This window comes from Notamacropus eugenii, chromosome 5 (genome assembly GCF_028372415.1).
Source record: "Notamacropus eugenii isolate mMacEug1 chromosome 5, mMacEug1.pri_v2, whole genome shotgun sequence".
Classification (NCBI taxonomy): domain Eukaryota; kingdom Metazoa; phylum Chordata; class Mammalia; order Diprotodontia; family Macropodidae; genus Notamacropus; species Notamacropus eugenii.
This window is the reverse complement of record NC_092876.1, coordinates 218,809,276-218,829,689: the sequence shown is the minus strand read 5'-3', so window position 1 is coordinate 218,829,689 and position 20,414 is coordinate 218,809,276. Positions and strand designations below refer to the sequence as shown.

The 20,414-nt window shown below is 37.8% G+C and overlaps 1 protein-coding gene across 1 annotated transcript; it reads left to right on the top strand.

Moving 5' to 3' along the window:
* The first annotated feature begins 105 nt into the window (after positions 1 to 105).
* On the top strand, positions 106 to 19,453 carry LOC140505773 (uncharacterized). The gene is made up of 3 exons (XM_072612129.1): positions 106 to 193; positions 16,905 to 17,019; positions 17,647 to 19,453. The coding sequence occupies exon 3, from the start codon at positions 17,909 to 17,911 to the stop codon at positions 18,995 to 18,997; it is 1,089 nt and encodes a 362-aa protein (XP_072468230.1). The 5' UTR covers positions 106 to 193; positions 16,905 to 17,019; positions 17,647 to 17,908; the 3' UTR covers positions 18,998 to 19,453.
* Positions 19,454 to 20,414: the final 961 nt, after the last annotated feature.

Below are 20,414 nucleotides of genomic sequence, written 5' to 3'. Positions count from 1 at the left end.
TAGAAGCCACGGATTTAAAGTGTTTCAAGCGATCCTCGAAAGAGCCGCCACCGTGGGAGAGGTGTGAGCGATCATGCCGGTGCCCCAGATGAAGGAATGAAGATTGGAGCGTTGAGTGGCTTGCCGTGGTCAGAGAGGGCTCCTAATTCCAGGGCTTTCGTCTGTCACTTATCCCCTATTTGCCCCGGACAAGGTTGTCGGGTACTTGTGGGCATGTTGGCTCTGCGCCTCCAAGGGCAGGGACTGGCTTTTGCCTCTCGGGTCCAGAAGGCTTTGCACGCAGCAGGCAGCAGGCGCTTAATCATCTAGGGCTTTCCCTCTTAATTATTCACTATTTAGGCTGTTTGTATTTTTCTATGTATATCTTTGTTGGCATGATTTGCTCCTTTTTTGTGTCTGTAGTGCTTAATCCCCAGCACAGTGCTTGGCACTCAGCGTAGACACCAAGACTCCATCGGGTCTCCTGATCAGCATTCTGACCACTAGAACCGATTCCCTCTCATTACAGTAATTCTCTTTGTATAAAGTTTTTGATACAGTATCTCTCTCCTTCGTTCAAAAATCCTGACATTCACTTTCCCACTCCAACCTTTCATCGTGCCATCCCTTCCTGTGACTCATTTGTCCTCAACCTATTTTTTGCTCTCCTTTGACCACTCCTTTCCCTCTTTTCAAAATTGAGTGATCTCTTAATTGCCAGATTTGAGGGTCTTTCTCACTTTTAACCCTTTGCTATATTTGACACTATTAACTGTTCCATTCATTCATTTGTCCCTAGAGGACCAAAGAGTATCATTATATCAGAAAAGAGATGCCAAGACTGGCAGGTGAATTGAATTTAAGTGAGGGAGGGCTGTGCAAAGTCACCAGCCTCACTGTCTGCTTCCAAGCCGTCTGGGTCCAGTAGCAAGGTAGAGATCAGGACCGCTGGAAATGGCCCCCCACTGTTAACCACCCTTTCCTCCAGTATACTCTCTCCTCTACTGCTATCTTTCAGTTCATCTTCGGCCTTTTTAATTGTTCCTTCTCAGTCTCTTTTGCTTTCCCATCATCCGGATCATGCCCCCTAACTGGGTATTTCCCACGGTTCTCTCTGGGTGTCCTCATTTGTCCTCCATCTATATTCCCACAGTAATCTTATCACCTCTCATGAATTTTACCATTATCTCTATACAAAAGACTTCTAGATCTATGTATCCAGAGGAACATCTTAAATTCAGTATGTCCAAAATTTAACTCATCACCTTTCCCCCTAAATTCTTTCCTCTTCTATTTTCTATTGCTGTGGAAGGCACCATCATCCTTCCAGTGTTTCAGGTCAGTAATTTCAGCACAGTTCTTGACTCCTCACTCTCCCTTGCCCCACATATCCAATCAGAGGCCAAATCTTTCCATTTCTAGATTACATACTTTCACAATCTCTCTAATCTCTTCTCTCCACTCACACATCTATCAGTTAGTCGATCGATGAAACATTAAGTTCCTACTATGTATGCCAGGCTCTATGCTAAGCACTAAGGATAAAAAATGAGGCAAAATACAGGCCCTGCCCTCAAGGAACTTAAAATCTAACGAGGGAGGCAATATACCAACAAATATATAAAAAGCAAGCTAAATACTAGATAAATAGGAAGTCATTAATAGAGGGAAAGTACTGGAATTAAGATGGGTTAAGGAAAGCTTCCTACAGAAAGTCAGGTTTTAGTGGGGACTTAAAGGAAGCCACAGAGCTCCTCTCTTAGTTCAGACCCTCTTCACCCTTTGCCTGGATTATTGCCACAGCTTCACGATTGGTCTTCCCTCTGTCAGTCTCTCAACACTCCAGTACTCTGCTGGAGTAATTTTCCTGGAGATCTGAGTTTGTGACTCCCCTACTCAACCAAATCTTGTGATTTCCTTTAAGATAAAAATATAAATTTCTCTGTTTAGCTTTTAAAACTGTGTACAAGCTGACCCCAACCAATCTTTCCAGCTTCATTTGTCATTACTTGCCTTGTGCATTCTTCAGTTCAGCCAAACTGGCTTTCTCTTTGTTCTTCACATGTGACACTCCAGGTACTGGCAGTCCCCATTCCTGGAATACACTTCTTTCTTACATCTGCCTCACTCTTTTCCTTTAAGTTGCAGCTCAGAAACCATGTATTTGTACTAATTAATTTTGTATTTATGCTATGCATATGTTTATATGTAGTTGTCTCTCTCATTAGAACATAAGTTGATTGTGAGTGGGGATTGTTTCATTCTTTGTACTTATATCTTCAGTGCCCAGCACAGTGCCTGATACATAGTAGTAGGTACTTAATCAATACTGGTTGATTAACTGATAGATGTATCTCTCAGTAGAAGGCATTGATTATTTTGGTTTTTGTCCTTGTCTTTAACCACTACAAGAGTAACTTGCATGTAATAGGCACTTAGTAAATATTTGCCAAAATGTTGAATTGTTAAAATAATTGAAATTCCAAATTATTAGAATATGAATGAATAAGACTTTATATGGTGCTTTCAAAGTGGCAAAGTGCTTACCGTAGATGATAATAATAATAGCTGATATTTATATAGTGTTTACTCTGTGCCAGGTACTGTGCTAACTCTTTACAATTGTTATTTCGTTTGATCCTCACAACAACCCTGGGATGTAAAAGCAAATTATTATCTCCATTTTACAGATAAGAAACTGAGACAAATGCAGGTTAAATGACTTGCCCAGGGTCACACAGCTACTAAATGTCTGAGTTCAGATTTGAACACAGGTCTTATTGACTCCTGGCTCAGCACTCTCATTTTTATTGTTCTTCCACCAAAGAGTCCTGACTGGGATACTTACTGGCGATGTGATTATGAACCAAATAAGTCATTTAACATTAGCTTTAGTTTCCTCATCTGTAAAATAACAATTATAATGCAATACCTACTTCACAGAGTCACTGTGAGGAAAGTGATTTTCGAGTCATAAAGCAGTATGTTGATGAGAGATATTATCCTGTATTCTCACAATACACTTAAGGTAAAGTATGCAGATATCATCTCAATCTGATTACTAGAGAAATCATAACAGTAATAACAACAGCTAGTATTTATTCTGTGCCTTAAAGGCTACAAAACAATGAACCAATATTGAACTTGATCCTCAATACAACCCTGGGAGGTTATTATCCCCATTTTACAGTTGGGAAAACTGAGGAAGGCAGATGTTAAGTGACTTGCCCAGGGTCACACAGGTAAGTGTCTGAAATCATATTTGAACTCAGATCTTCCTGATACAGGACCCAGTACTCTATCCACTAAATGATCTACCTGCTTTACTCCTCAATTTTGGAGCCCCAGTTATTTTTTCCTATTTACTGTCCTATTTATTACAGCTTTCTCTATCTCATTGGCTTATTTTGGCTATCTCACCATTGTTCTTACTATCATAGATTTCTCTGAATATTGTTCCAGCAATTATTAATTTTAGAGTTGCCATTAAAATGTCTTTCATATTGGTCATCTGGAAATATAATATGGTGAAAACCAAAGAATAAGCAAATATATTCTAGGAAGAGTTACTGGGGGAAAAAAGAGTCTGATTCGCATTTTTTAAAGAATAATTTTTTTAAGCTTTTAAAAACTTTGAAAACCTGGCCTCAACCTATTTTCTAACATTGTTATAAACTGTTTCCTACAATGCATAATCTATCCAGGCTGATCTTCTTGCTGTTTATTGTACAAGACGTCCCATTTCCCATCTCCATGCATTTGCAGTGTCTGGAATATGTTCCCTCCTCACCTGGCCTCTGAGAAGCTTTTGTTTCCTTCAAAACGCAGCTCAAAACTCACCTTCTACGGGAAGCCTTTTCTCATATGATGCCCTGCCCCCCTCCATTACTTATTTATATATTTGTATATACTTATGTTGTCTACTCTGATTAATGGTAAACTCTTTGACAACAGGTTGTGTTTCCTTTCTCTTTCCCTAGTGTTGTCACATAGTACATGTTTAACAAAGGCTTGTTGATTCATTGATTCGTTCCCTTGCTATACTATTTCTCCAACATTTCCACTAATAATTTCTCTCTTTCTGGGAGTTTATTTTACGAAAGTTCCTTAAGTACCTTCTCCTCAACCCTCCTCTTCTAATAGAATGCTCCCATTACCTGCTATGAGAAGTGATTCTACCATGTTCCTAAACAATGTCACTCATCCCAAGTAGTTGTACCTTCTATTCAAAGTCCATAAACTCAGTTGTAGCAGATCTTACAGTTTGACAGAGTGTGGGAACCCTGTCCAGCATGGATATTACCAGAGGTAATGTCTAGTATAAACACGAGGTAAGGGAATGTTTTCTTCTGCAACTAAGAGTCAGAATGTGGGAAGCTATGTCTTCATCCTCTACTTGTTTTTTTTTAAGACATCATCATCAACAGCAAACATTTATTGAACGCCTACTATCTACAGGGCACCTTGTTAGATGAAATAGATACAAAGAAGCATAAGATTTAATTACTTGCCTTCAAGGAGCCTAATCCATAACTCAGTCCTCTGTTGGACCACAACATCTTTTTCTTCCATCTTGCCTTATGCACCATCCATCGAAATCATATCTCTGTCCTCTTGCAATCTTCAATTATTCAAAGTCTCCATTTTCCCAGGCCATGAAGTATGCTCTAACGTGAATCTAAAGGCAAGAGAGGCTGATTTTACCCTCGTAGCTATCAATTTAAGCCACTAGATTCTCCCTAGCCAAATTGTAAACCTCATTGCAAACTGTTCCCTGCATTGTTCCTTAAATTGCTATCATTTTATTCCCCTTTTATATAAAAGAAAATCTGGTAGCCACTAACCTTTATCTACATTATTAATGTTGATGTGAGATTTGGGGTTTGGATCTTTGTAGATGGAAATACATCCTTGCTTTAGTTTGACTGAGACAAAGAATAGGAAGAACAGACACTCACCCTGTTGTGCCATCACAAATACAATAGTGCCAATTTGAAATTATACCTCTAAGGAACCAAGATAGAAGAGTACTAGCAAGCAGTGCATTAAGCTCCCCTCTACAAACTCCTCCAAACAGATGTAGAAAATGCTCCAGACTGAATCCTGATGGGAAAAATCCAGAAAAAGTCACAGTGTATCATTAGTCCAGGCCAGCTCAGGGTAGGGAGACAGAGAGGGAGGTATGTGGACACTTGGGACAAGTTAGGCCAAGTATGTTGCATGTGAGCATTCCAGCATGCAAGGAAAGACTGTGTACCAGAGCCAGAAGAGGTCCTAGACTCATACTAGGGTACCACCAGACCCATTCAGAGTCGGGGTAGCACCAACATGATATTCACAGTACCTACAGCAGCCAGCCATGAATATGCTGGCGCAATTCTGAATCACCAAATACAACAGACTCTGCATATGGAAGACAGAACCAAAACATTTATTCAATCACCAGGAAGCCAAATCCATCATAGCAACAAAGAAATCCACCATAGTAACCAAGAAATCTATAACAATAACAAACACAACAACAATGCAGGGGGCACTACCATCCCCAAGGCTTCTGCCTGGTAGGCTTCCCACAAGCCAGTTCCCTTAAATCACTAACAGATTCCCTTAAATAAAAATCACAAACAAGCTGTCCCACTCACACTAATTGCTGCCCCAGCTGCCTGCTTTCTCTGCCCTTCCCAGCTCTGACTAGTCTGACCAACTTCCTCTCAGCTCTGCTCCAACTCTGCCTCTTTCTGTTCCACCTCTTCCTGCTCCACCCATTTGTCAAACTCCTTCTATCACAGGCTTCATGTGATTCAGGCTTCATGTGATTCAGGCTTCCATGTGATTTAAGCAGGTCACATGGGCCTATGAATGGATGGGAAAGATCTTCCCATTATGCAAAAATACATTAAAATACATTAACAATACACTCAGTGCAATGGGGAAGAGTGTGTACTGGCAGTTTTGTCACCCAATACCCAATAGGTTAGAGATTCAGGTTGGTCTGAGAACAGGAACTGAACAGAGTAATGATGTTGGTAAAGAGGTCCTAGGTGGTACATGGAGAAAGAAGAAAGTTCAAGAGCCAGTAGCAGCAGCAGCAGTGGTTTGACTTGGACCCCAGAAATGAAGCAGGATTTCATTTCCAGAATTTAGCCCAGCCTACAGAGGAATAACCAGGGCAGATATCTTAGATCAAAGGGGAGTCTACAAATCTGCCATTCTGAAGCAATCGATCTTTCCAGTTGACTGCTAGAGGTGGTCTAATACCAATATAATTTTGTAGACTCAAACCCAGTTAAGGAATTTGCAGACCTCAGGCCACTGGGGCAGCAATTAGATTTTGCCCTGGACCAGACTACTTGAAGGAGCACTTTAAAGCTTACAAGGCCCTAGGCTGTCCCTGAGATTCTGGAGTAACATGTCTCAATTCAACATGTCTCAAGAAAGCAACCCTAACCCTAACCCTAAGCAAATGCTAGTTTCCATAAGCAGTAAAGAGAATATAAACAGAGAGATTAGTAGCATAGACATAAATTAACCCCTAGGCCTAGCTCTGGAAGCAAAAATAAGAAAAATTCAGAAAAAAGGGGTCTGTGCTGTCTTTTACTTATTGGCTGATTGTTAATGAGCAACAGCTATAGCTTTAGGAGTTTGAACCTATAGGGTATACTAATACCTGGAAGTAATAGCCTCCTTTATGGGGATCCAACTTGCATCTTTGAATTCAAGTTAGGAGAGTAGACCAACAGGTGCGTTACACATAAAAAAGACACATTTATGAGGAGACATTAAAAACAAGGAGTCATAAAATATGCAGAATGGAGGAAGATGTTGAGAAGAGGACATAGACAAGCAGCACAATTTTGTTACTATTGTGCTATATTTAAAGTGTACTTTTTCAATTTTATAATTTTTAATTATAAAGCATTTTCCTTCCCATCTTCTCCCCTCAATGAAAAACAAAGCCCCTGTAACAAATATGTATAACCAAGCAAAACTAATTCCTTTATTGGTCATGTCCAAAAATGTGGGGCTCATTCTGCATATTTAGTCCATCACCTCTCTGTCAGGAGATAGGTAGCATTCCTTAACAATAGTCCTCTGGAATCATGGTTGATCATTACATTTATGTGTGGGGGAAGCACAAACGCCCCCTTACTCAAATTGACTGCTCAGAGGCATCTCAAAGTAAAAACAGAAAATCTCCTTTATTTGGTTCTCTCGAGAAGCAGTGGTCCCTTCACCAGTAAAGCTGGAGCTGGGAGGCGCCTTACAGAAGCAGAATGGCAATTTATATAGACCCTGACATGGAAATCCCCCTCCCACCGCTGACCATTATTCTCACGTAAGAAACAAGGTCTTACATTCTAGGCGCGAAATCTAACCAATCACTTTTGGAACCCGGTTCAAATTTCCTGCTCCCCAGAGGTTACAAAACCCGTGAAAAATTCACATCATTTCATGCAAATTAGGTATTGACGAGTTAGTGAGTCATATCCAATCATTGATCCTAATGCACTACATAGCCTTATATGGAAATTACCTGACTCTGGAGGAATGGAAACCTGGGCCTAAGGTCTCTTCCACTCCAGGGAGAAGACTCCATATCCCTGAGAAGTCTTCACTAAATCTATTCCCCTTCTTTTATCAGAGTTCTTAAGTCTTTCAAAACTGTTTATTTTTTTAAAATTGTTGTTATTGTAATTTCTATTTAGAAACGTAAAATTACATAACATTCATATTTTACATAATCCTCTTTTCTGTTCTTTGTATATTGAGATTTTCATATTTGTTAAGTTCATAATTAAAAAAAAATTTTTTTTTAAGATTTTTACAGCCTGTGAAAGAATTTCAAGTCAAATAAGTCAATTTTACTTATGCAGAGTTACACAGTCAGTATCAGTGGCAAAACTTTAATTAATTAATTCATTCATTTATTTATTTTTAAGCCAAAGAAAAACAAAGTTTATTAAAGATTCACCACCTTGGGTTGACTCTTAAGAAGCCTTACCTTTTGTAACGCTCATATTGACAAGCAGGCCAGATAGAATCTCAGCTAGACAGAGTCTGTGCTGGATTAAACCTGAGTGCCTTCAGGGAGGTGAGATGGAATTTATATACAGAAAGTCTGTGGGAAAGATCTAGAGGTGGTCTAGTGGTCTGGGAGGAGGTTCTAAGGAGGATCTTGATGGGACTTGGGGTAACTAGTGATGTAATCCAGGGTGGGAAACAGCTGGAGGCAGTCAAGAGATATCAGGCCAAGGAGGGTTTGGGTGGGAAGCCGGTGTGGTAATGCAGAGGTAACAGATAATGGAAGGCCAGGCTAGGCCAAGGGCAACAGATGTGAGTATGAAAAGTCAGGTTAGGTGGGGAGATCAATTCAATTTGAGTATGAAAGGCCAGGTTAAGTGGGGAGATTCAAGGAGGTTCCAAGAGTCTATACCCTATCATTACCCCCTCAGACAGATGGGATCCAAATTCTTTTGTGGGAATGGGCAAAGGTCTCAGCTTCTGACACTGCTTCCTGCTGGCAAGGGGCATATAGCTGTCCCTGCCTCGATGGGTCCTGTTCAAGGGGTCAGACTTCAGAACTTGGGTGGTACCAGGTCCAGTGGGCTGAAGACCTTGGATTCAGTAGGAGGTTGGTATATAGCCTGGGCTGTCATCTGGAAGTTGATGGCTCTGACCCTGGAGGAGACAAATCTGGCCAAGATGTTAAGTAGACAAGGATCAAATAGGCACAAAACTTCCAAAGCCTATCCCCTTCTTTCATCAACATACAGAGTGAAAGGTTTTTATAGATTGGATAGGCTAGCTAGTGCTGGGGTGGTGGTTAATTTAGTTTTCAGAGTCTCAAAATCTTTAGCCTGATCGGGACCCCATTCTAAAGGGACTAAATCCAGGCCTTGAGTAGAGTCATAAAGGGGTTTAGCAATAAGGCCAAAATTAGGAATCCAGGGTCTGCAAAACCCAGCCATGCCTAGAAATGCTCGTCGTTCTTTCTTAGTGACTGGAACAGGGATAGACAGGATTATCCTTTTGCTTTCAGAGGTTAAGGAGTGAGAAGTGGGTGTGAGTTCATGGCCCAGAAACTTTACCGATTGGCATACTATCTGGGCTTTGTTCAGAGAAACCCTGTAGCCTTGAGAGTGGCAAAACTTTAACACAACTCTTTATACCAGTAAACCTTTAAAAAATTAAATTTGTTTATTTACATTTAACTTTTATTTTGAAAAAATGAGTTCCAAATTCTCTCCCTCCCCTACCTATTGAAAAGGCAAACAATATGTCATTTGTACATATGAAGTCATGTAAAACATATTTCCACATTAGTCATGTTGCCACAAAACAACAACAAATTCACAATAAAAAGCAAGAGATATGAAGAAAGTGAAAAAAAAAAGTTCAATCTGCACTTACAGTTCATCAGTTCTCCTTGGAGATGGACAGCATTTTTTATCATGGATATTTTGACATTGTCTTGGCTCATTGTATTGATAAGAGTGGCTAAGTCTTTCGTAGTTGATCATCATAACATACATTGCTGTTACCGTGTACAATGTTCTCCTGGTTCTGCTCATATCACTTTGCATCAGTTCATTTTAAGTCTTCCCAGGTTTTTCTGGAACCTACTCATCACTTGTTATAGCACAATATATTCCATCACAATCATCAGCCTTTTCCCAATTGCTAGGCATCCCCTCTATTTCCCTTTTCTTTGAACTTCCTAGGATACAGACCTAGTACTGGTATTGCTGGTTCAAAGAGTATATGCAGTTTTACATCCCTTTGGGCATAGTTCCAAATTGTTCTCCAAAATGGTGGAACTAGTTTGCAACTCCACCAACAATACATTAGTGTCTCTGTTTTTCACATCACTTCTAGCATTTATCATTTTCCTTTTCTGTCATGTTAGCCAATCTGATAGGGGGTGAGGTGGTACCTCAGAGTTGTTTAAATTTGCATTTCTTTAATCAATAGTGATTTAGAGCACTTTTTCATGTGACTATCAGTAGCTTTGATTTCTTCTGAATACTGTCCGTTCATAACCTTTGACCATTTATCAATTGGAAAATGGCTGTTACTTTCATAAATTTGGCTCAGTTCCTTTATATTTGAGAAATGAGGCCCTTTTGATATAAATTTTTTCTGAGTTTCCTGCTTTCCTTTTAATTTTGACTACTTTGGCTTTGTTTATGCAAAACCTTTTAAATTTTTTGTAATCAAAATTATCCAGTATACCTTTTATTCTTAAAGATAACTAAAGAATTATTATTCATGTGAAATCAGGAAACATTTATTAAGGGCCTACTATTTCCAGACACTGTGCTGAATGCTGGGAATACAAAGAAAGCCAAAAAACAGTCCCTGCTCTCAAGGAGCTCACAGTCTATAGGGAGAGACGACATGCAAACAACATTTATAAATGAGTTATATTCAGGATAAATTGGAGATAATCATGGAGGGAAGGTACTAGCCTTAATGGCAATCAGGAAAGATTTCTTTTAGAGGTAAGATTTTAGATGAGACTTGAAGAAACTCAGGGAAGCCAAGAGATGGAGCTGTGAAGGGAGAGAATATGACCAATATGATCAGACTTGTACTTTTGAAGATCTATTTGATAACTGAGTGGATGGTGAACTAGAATGGGGAGAGAATTGAGAGAGACCAGCAGACTATTGTAATAGTCCAACTGTGAGGTGATATGGCCTCTATCAGATGGGTGGCAGTGTTAGAGAAGATAAGGAAACATAGTTAAGACATATTATAAAGGTAGAAACCATAAGATCTGACAAATAATTGTATGTGAGGAGAGTGGGGAGAGAGTGAGGAGTTGAGCATGACACCTGGGCTGCATGATTGGGAGGGTGATGGTACCCTTTACAATAGTGGGAAAGTTATGAAAAATGAGGTATTTGGGGGAAAAGATAACGTGTTCAGATTTAGATATGTTGTGTTTAAGATATCCACAGCGCATCCAGTTTGAGATGTCTAATAGGAAGTTGGAGATCTGAATCTAGGTCGAGAGAGGTTAGGGCTAAACAATAAGATCTGAGGGTCATTTATATAGAGATGATAATTAAAATTATGACAGCTGATGCCAGGATAGAACCTTGGGGGATTCCAACAGTGAGCATGATGTGGATCATATTTCAGCAACAGAAACAGAAAGAGAGATCAAACAGGTAGGAGGAGAACCAGGAGAAAGTAATGTTAAGAAAACTTAGAAAAGAGTGTATCAAACAGAAGGGAGTCATCAATAGTGTCAAAGGCTGCCGAAATTGAGAAGGATTAGGATTGAGAAAGGGCCATTAGGTTTGGGAATTAAGAGATCTGAATAGTTTCAGTTGAATGATTAGGTCAGAAGTCAGACTACAAACGAATTAAGAAGAGTGAAAGGAAGTGGAAACATTTATTACTGATGGCCTTTTACAGAGGAGAGATTTAAGGAAGGAGAGATATAAGATTGTAGTTATTGGAGATAGACAGATGATGAACAGATCAAGTGAGAGTTTTGGGGGAATGGAATGGGTATGCAATTTTACAGGCAGAAAGCAGCCATTAAACAGGAAACAGTTAAAGATTGGTGTGAAAGACTATTGATGGAGGGAGCAATCCTCTGGAGAAGATAGAATGGAATGGGATTACTTTTTTATGTAAACACATCAGATAAAATCTCCTTATATATATTTCACCAAAAAATTTGAGGTCATCTTCTACAACCTCTTTCTCCTTTCCTATTCCACATTTCAAATCGCCTCGATATCACCACTCAGTCTTTCCTCTTTTGCTCCAGTCTTAAAAGATGGTGACCTTCTTTCCCACACTAACTTCTCTAATTCTGTCCCTGATAATTTTCATCACTTTCCCATCTCTTTCTGGAATTTGCGCCTTTGACCATTCTCTCTGTATCTCTAGTTTTCAAGTTTTCCTTAACTATTAGCTCCCTTTCTGCTGCCTACAATGTGCATGAATCTCCCTGATCTTTAAAAATAAAAATACTTCATGACATACCATCCCACCAAGATTTCATCCTATATCTTTCATTATTTTCATAGCCAACTCTTAAAAAATAAAAAGCTATTTACATTAATTTCCTCTATTTTCTCCACCTATTCACTTCTTAACTCCTTAAGACCTGGCTTCTGTCCTAGCTTCTCTACAGATGCTCTCTTCTAGACACCAGTGATCTCATTTTTGCTAAATCCAATGGCTTTTTCTTAGTCCTCATCCTTTTTGGTGCTGTTGGCCATTGCATCCTCTGGAAATCCATTCCTTCTTAGATTTTGTGACATTTCTTTGTCATGATTCTCTTCTTAGCTGTCAAATTGTTCTTTCTCAGTCCCTTTTGAAGATTCATCATCCATGTTTAGCTTCCTATATAGGAGTGCCCTCTCCTGGACCATCTCCTCTTATTTCTCTATATTCTTTCTTAGTGATCTAACCAGCTTTCATGAATACCTATGCAAATAACACCCAAATCTATATATCTAACACTAATTTCTTCTCTGAGCCATAAATTTCCAGCTACCTCGTATGCATTTCCAAGTGTATATTAAATAGGCATATCAAACTTAATATATCCAAAATAGAACTCATGATTTTTCTGCTAAACATATCCTTCTTAATGTGAGTACTTCCATTGAAGGCACCAGCATTCTTCTAGTTATCTAGGTTCACATCCTAGGAATCTTCAGTTCCATTCTCACAAACCCCTATATCCTAACAGTTACTAAGTGTTGTCTTTTGTACCTGCTCAGCATTTATTATACTTGTTGACTTTTCTATATTAATGACAAAAGTCACCCTAATTTAGGCCATCACTTTTCACCTGGCCTGTTGGAATAGCATCCTAATTGGTCTTCCTGCATCAAGCCTTTCCTCCCTCTAATCCATTCTCCACAGAGCTGCCAAAGAGATACTTATAAAGATCTAATCATGTCACTTCTTTGCTCAGTAAACTCTGTGGCACTTCACTACAGGGGTATGCATTGGGATTTATGCCTGATACCTTAGTCTTCTCAATAAACCTGGAACTGGTTTGCCCCTTTGGAGAGGTATTAGGCATACCCTATAGGTGCTGTTGGCATTTCCCCTTGCATGTTGAATTGTTGCTTTGTCAGCAAGAATATTTTTTACCTGGATTTAGTAAGCTCAAAGGCCAAATCCTAAAGATTCCATTTTATGCAGTAAATTTCACTGCTTACAATCAGAACAGGGCATAGTTGTTGCTGCATTAACATTAATAATACTACGTACTGGGGTTGTATTACAGCTATAACATAATACATAATAATATAACATAGAAAATATCTTTTGTGCCCATTAACTCTATAAAACTTACACTTTTAATTCGTTACTACTAGTACAACCCTGAATTCATATAACAACATTCTATATATTGTTATTTCAAAGCAATTGTCAATGGTTAAATTATCGTTCACAAAAATAAAATGTTGATGTAATTTTTTAGCATGGATACTAAGAAATATTAAGGAATCATTATTTAGGTTAGCCAATGTGGCTTAACATCTCTGAAGTTGTAGGAACAATATTTTGTATTTATTATCTTTTCTATCTTGGGCTTACCAGGAGATTAGCAACACATTCACTCTACTCTTCTATTTCATTGTCAACCTATGAGTCTTTTAAAGTGGGATCTGTGTATTTCATATTGAATGCTTTGATATTCAATAGCATAGTTGTTGATAGTAGGGATTTCCAGCAAGATTCCTGGCAGTCTCTCTTCTTGAAGTCTTAGAGTAGTGATTCCAAATTCTGGAAATAAAAGCCTTTATATAACATCAATCCTTACAGTTTGAAAAGTTATCGTTCATAAAGGTATAATCCTCTATTTCATTATTTTTTACCTTAATGCCCAGCATTATATGATTAGCAGGTGGGGCAGGTAAGAAACTTTATCAGTTTACAAAGTCATTTTGTAATTTGTGAGGCAATATTTTTGTATAATGTAAAATGTCTTTAATGATTAAATAATCATCTAATTCAGTAATTATAATAATGAAAACCAATGCCCTAAACCAATAATCCATATTTGATAGTCAATAATCTATAACTATTCATAGATAATGTTCTATATCGAATAATAACAAATAATAAAAAAATGGTCTATATTCAATAAGAGTATCAAATGGTCAAAGGGTATGCACATTCTTGTAGCCCTTTGGACATAGTTCCAAATTGCTCTCCAGAATGGTTGGATCAGCTCACAGAACCACCAACAATGAATTAGTGTTCCAACTTTCTCACATCTTCCCCAACATTTATCATCTAACTGTTCTGTCATCTTAGCCAATCTGATAGGTGTGATGTGGTATCTCAGAGTTGTTTCAATTTGCATCTCTCTAATCAATAGTAATTTAGAACATTTTTTCATATGATTATAGATATCTTTAATTTCTTCCTCTGAAAACTACCTGTTCATGTCGTTTGATTATTTATCAATGGGAGAATGACTTGTATTCTTGTACATTTGACTCACTTCTCTATATGTTTTAGAAATGAAGCCTTTATCACAGATACTACTTGCAAAAATTCTTGCCCAATTTTCTGCTTCCCTCCTAATTTTATTTGCATTGGATTTGGTTGTGCAAAAACTTTTCAGTTTAATGTAATCAAAATTAGCCATCTTGCACTTCATAATGCTTTCTATCTCTTCTTTAGTCAAAAATTCTTCCCTTCTCCATAAATCTGATAAACACACTATTCCTTGCTCCACTTATTTGTTTATAGTATCAATTTTTATACCTAGATCATGTACCCATTTGGACTTTATTCTTGTGTGCAGTGTCAGGCATTGGTCTATGCCTAGTTTCTGCCACAGTTTTATCCAGTTTTCCCAGCAATTTTTGTAAAACAGTGAGTTCTTATCCCAGAAGCTGGAGTCCTTGGGTTTGTCAAACAATAGATTGCTATATTCATTGTCTACTGTGTCTTGAGTACCTAGTATATTCCACTTGTCTACCCTTCTGTTTCTTAGCCAGTACCAAGTGGTTTGGATAATTGCTGCTTTATAATACAATTTGAGATCTGGTAGAGCTAGGCCACCTTCCTTAGCATTTCTTTTCATTAGTTGCCTTGCTGTTCTGGAACTTTTGTTCTTCCAAATGAATTTTGATATTATTTTTTCCAGCTCTAGAAGATAATTATCACATAGTTTGATTGGCATGGCACTAAGTAAGTAAATTAATTTAGGTAGAATTGTCATTTTTATTATATTGGCTTGGCCTACCCAAGTAGTGACTGATGTATTTCCACTTACTTAGATCTGACTTTATTTGCATGAGAAGTATTTTTCATATTCCAGTTTTCACATCTTGATTTTTTAGAAGAATAACATTGAATATAAACAACTTATCTCTCAATTTCAAGACAAGCTCTTAAATATATGAAATGAAAAATGAGTCACAATTTACTCCTGTATGTCTCAGTAGGTTCAACATATCAATAAGAATTTTTTAAAAGTTTTATTTCATGGATTTGATTTAGCAACACAGGAAAATTTCATTTGTAGCTATTCATGTTAAGATACTATAGCTATCAAACTCAGATTTTGGTTGCCTAGTTGTATGCTAATTAGAGTTAAATATGTTTTTTACATTACCATTGAATGCATCTCTAAATAAATAGGGCAATAGATATAATCCAATTATTATTTAGGATTGTGTTTTAAATATATCTGAAAGTCATTTCTACCATGGTTGCTGTGAATGAAAGACTAAGGAAATAAAATGGAAAGGGCGAGTAAGAGAGAAAAGAAATACAACTTTAAAAACATAAAGGTGGCAATAGAAATATAATAATCTGAATAATTTATGAGTATATATGTTATTATACATAATTCAAATATAATTTGGTGATTTTTTCCTATAGAAATCTAATGCTTACTGCTATAGTTTATTGCAAGAATATTTACAGTATCAGATACCCACAGAAAAACCATATGTAGGTAGAGCATTACTCAGCTAATCCTCTACCCGCTCATAGCATATGATTGAATTATACACATGACTGAAGGATGGATTATTGGCTACTTGGAATTATTTCTAATTAATGATTATAGATAATTACTAATTATTGATTATTATTTATCAATTATGTATTATTTATTTGCTACATTGATTTTTATGGTAATTACTAATTTGGGTTGCTGAATCAGTATTTATGTTATACAAAATTATTTTCTACTACTGTGGCTCAAATTGTAAATGGTATTCACTCGAACTTCATGCTTTACCCATTTATTGGTCATATAATATTGAGAAATAGGACAAAGTAATAAAACAGCAAATGAATATTATATAATATATGTGTACATATATTATATATGAAAAAGGTGACCTATCCAATGAGAGTTACATCTTTGGAGGATGTCTGCTCTGTTTCCATGTGGAAGCTAGTAAGATCTGTCTCCAGGCACAAGTAGTAGAAAGACTCCTCTCTTCACTTTGGAATATCCGCCAGTATTCTAAGATTGTTTCTAGTCCTCATAGCATTCATCTTTTGTTTCACTGCTGAAGCAGAACTGATGGTGCAAAAAACCCCCAAAACAAAAGGACTCTCAAGAGGGCAACTTAGCCTCTTTCCGTCACTAGTAACAAGCAAGGAGGACAAGTCACTGCAGATGTCTAGGTTGGGGAGGGACCTTCATGAAATGAAAAGGATATGACCCTGCTTTTGCTGAGAGTTAGCCTTAGTGACTACTGCTTCCTCTCCCAAACACTGGTGATGTGAAGTCACGAACACATGGACCTGCTGGTTTTTGTCTCTGTTGTGTCTAACTGAACTAAAATTAATTGATGTTGATTGGTTAAATAATGCTAGTGAGCTAATCATTGAGGGATGATGCTGGGAAAATATTAGAATCGGGGCTTGCACTGCTAACATTAGAGAAGAATCCTATTGTTCCTTAGGTGTATCCCTAGAACCCTGAGGAGATGAGAGGGAGACAGCCCACCAGCATTCAGGAGAATCCAATACCAGTGGGAATTGGAAGAAGGACCCCTTCCAAGGCATAGATAGATACAGGTACATAAACAGAAAAAAGAAAGAAAAATCTATTCAACTGTAGACTTATTTCCCAACCTGTATGTGTATATGTAAATTAAATCACGTATGCAGTCCTTACCCATACACATCCATCCATACACACACACACACGCACACACACATACTTACATATAATACATTGCAAGGGGATGGTATGTGGATAGAGACATAAAGAACAGGTTTTGCTATTTCATTATTTTAACTGTTTTTCAACATATATTTACATATAAAATATGTATGTAAATGAAACCATATGTTCAATCCTTCTTCATTTATATATGTAAATATGTGGCATGTGTTTGTCAATATGCATTTATTAAGCACCTACTATGCTCCAGGTACTGTACTAAGTGTTGGGCAATATTCCCTTGAAGATTAGGTGCTTCCCCTGCACACTGAATTATTGCCTCACAGCTGAAATTTTCTGTTAAAAACAGTTTTAAACCATTATTTATATGGTTGTTTTTGCTCTCCTTTCCTGACACTTTACATATTTGAATTGGTTTATAAACTTCCATTGAACTGGTCTAGTTAGGTTGTTTGATTTTGGTTGTTCTTCAGGCCTGCTAGGAATGAAAGATTTGGTGGTTTTCCTCTTTTTTAAAGGGATGAAAAAGTGATAAGTGACTGGAGTGATTACTTTACTAGAATCATCTAGCAGCAGAAACTTGAAGTTATGTGAGACTAACTAAAAAGCCCCTCACCAAAGTGATGTCACCATCAAGAAAGGAAAGGAAAACATTGTTCTGTTAAATAAAATCAAAAGCACACAGATTTTCAGTTTTCATTGGAAACATTTATACTATTTATATTACAAAAAAAAGTTTTGAGGGAGAATATTCAGAGGTCAAGCCACTGGCTGGGGAGAATGCCCAGAAAAAGGAAAAGAAATAAAACTATTGAAGGGTACTTTCTCGGAGAAAAGACACTTCCTCCCTTCCTTTCTGACGAGGAAGAACAATGCTTACCATCAGGCAAAGACACAGAAATCAAGGATTCTGTGTCCCAGCCCACCCAATGGGCTCAGGCCATGGAAGAGCTCAAAAAGAATTTTGAAAATCAAGTTAGAGAGGTGGAGGAAAAACTGGGAAGAGAAATGAGAGGGATAAAAGAGAAGCATGAAAAGCAGATCAGCTCCCTGCTAAAGGAGAACCAAAAAAATGTTGAAGAAATTAACACCTTGAAAACTAGCCTAACTCAATTGGCAAAAGAGGTTCAAAAGGCCAATGAGGAGAAGAATGCTTTCAAAAACAGAATTAGCCAAATGGAAAAGGAGATTCAAAAGCTCACTGAAGAAAATAGATCTTTCAAAACTGGAATGGCACAGATGGACGCTAAGGACTTTATGAGAAAGACAGATATCACAGAACATAGAGAGAAGATTCGAAAAATGGAAGATAATGTGAAATATCTTATTGGAAAAACAACTGACCTGGAAAATAGAATCAGGAGAGACAATGTAAAAATTCTGGGACTACCTGAAAACCATGATCAAAAGAAAAGCCTAGACATTATCTTCCATGAAATTATCAAGGAAAACTGCCCTGAGATTCTAGAACCAGAGGGCAAAAGAAATATTCAAGGAATCCGCAGAACACCGCATGAAAGAGATCCAGAAAGAGAAACTCCTAGGAGCATTGTGGCCAAATTCCAGAATTCCCAGGTGAAAGAGAAAATATTGCAAGCAGCTAGAAAGAAACAATTCAAGTATTGTGGAAATACAATCAGGATAACACAAGATCTAGCACCCTCTACATTAAGGGATCGAAGGGAATGGAATAGGATATTCCAGAAGTCAAAGGAACTAGGACTAAAACCAAGAATCACCTACCCAGCAAAACTGAGTATAATACTTCAGGAGAAAAAATGGTCTTTCAATGAAATAGAGGATTTTCAAATTTTCTTGATGAAAAGACCAGAGCTGGAAAGAAAATTTGACTTTCTAACACAAGAATGAAGAGAACCATGAAAAGGTGAACAGCAAAGAGAAGTCATAAGGGACTTACTAAAGTTGAACTGTTTACATTCCTACATGGAAAGACAATATTTGTAACTCTTGAAACATTTCAGTATCTGGGTACTGGGTGGGAGTACACACACACACACATGCACACACACACACATACATAGAGACAGAGTGCACAGAGTGAATTGAAGAGGATGGGATCATATCTTAAAAAAAAAATGAAATCAAGCAGTGAGAGAGAAATATTGGGAGGAGAAAGGGAGAAGTTGAATGGGGCAAATTATCTCTCATAAAAGAGGCAAGCAAAAGACTTATTAGTGGAGAGATAAAGACGGGAGGCAAGAGAAAAACATGAGGTCTATCTCATCACATTCCACTAAAGGAAAGAATAAAATACACACTCATTTTGATAGGAAAACCTATCTCATGATACAGGAGAGTGGGGGACAGGGGCACAAGCAGGGTGGGGGGGAGGATGGAGGGGAGGGCATGGGGAGGAGAATGCAATCCGAGGTCGACACTCATGGGGAGGGAAAGGATCATAAGAGAATAGAAGTAATGGGGGACAGGATAGGATGGAGGGAAATATAGTTAGTCCTATACAACACAACTAGTATGGAAATCATTTGCAAAACTACACAGATTTGGCCTATATTGAATTGCTTGTCTTCCAAGGGGAAGGGGTGGAGAGGGAGGGAGCTAAAGAAGTTGGAACTCAAAGTGTTAGGATCAAATGTAATGTTCTTACCACTGGGAAATAAGAAATACAGGTTAAGGGGTCAAGAAAGCTATCGGGCCCTACAGGACAAAAGAGAAGACAGAGACAAGGGCAGGGAGGGAGGATAGAGGAGAGAGCAGATTGGTCACAGGGGCAATAAGAATGCTTGGGTTTGGGGGGGAGGGGAGAAAAGGGGAGAAAATTTGTAACCCAAAATTTTGTGAAAATAAATGTTAAAAGTTAAATAAAAAACAAAAATTAAAAAAAAAAGTTTTGAGTGTCACACAGTTATCAGGCCATGTAAAATTTTCTGCTCAGAGAAGTAACAGGTCCCCACAGTTATAAAAAAATTTTTTTAAATTAGAAGGAATGTTGATACTGAGAATATAAAGTAAGACAAAAAATTTTCTTTCAACACGTATATCTTTGGTAATAGTTGTGGGGAGGAGAGGAGAGGAGAGGAGAGGAGAGGGGGGAGAGAGAGAGAGAGAGAGAGAGAGAGAGAGAGAGAGAGAGAGAGAGAGAGAGAGAGAGAGAGAGAGAGAGAGAGAAAGTATAAGGACTGAATCTATGATTTAATTGATATTGAAAACTGCCAAATGTGGAGACTCCTAATTATGCAGGTAAGCAACTTCTCTTTCAACTTATAATCTTAGAGAATTCCCTAGGACTCTAAGAGGTCGATTGACT

Excerpts from the sequence above, each read along its gene's own strand:
- LOC140505773 (XM_072612129.1), top strand. The coding sequence starts at position 17,909 with ATGCCCAGAAAAAGGAAAAGAAATAAAACTATTGAAGGGTACTTTCTC.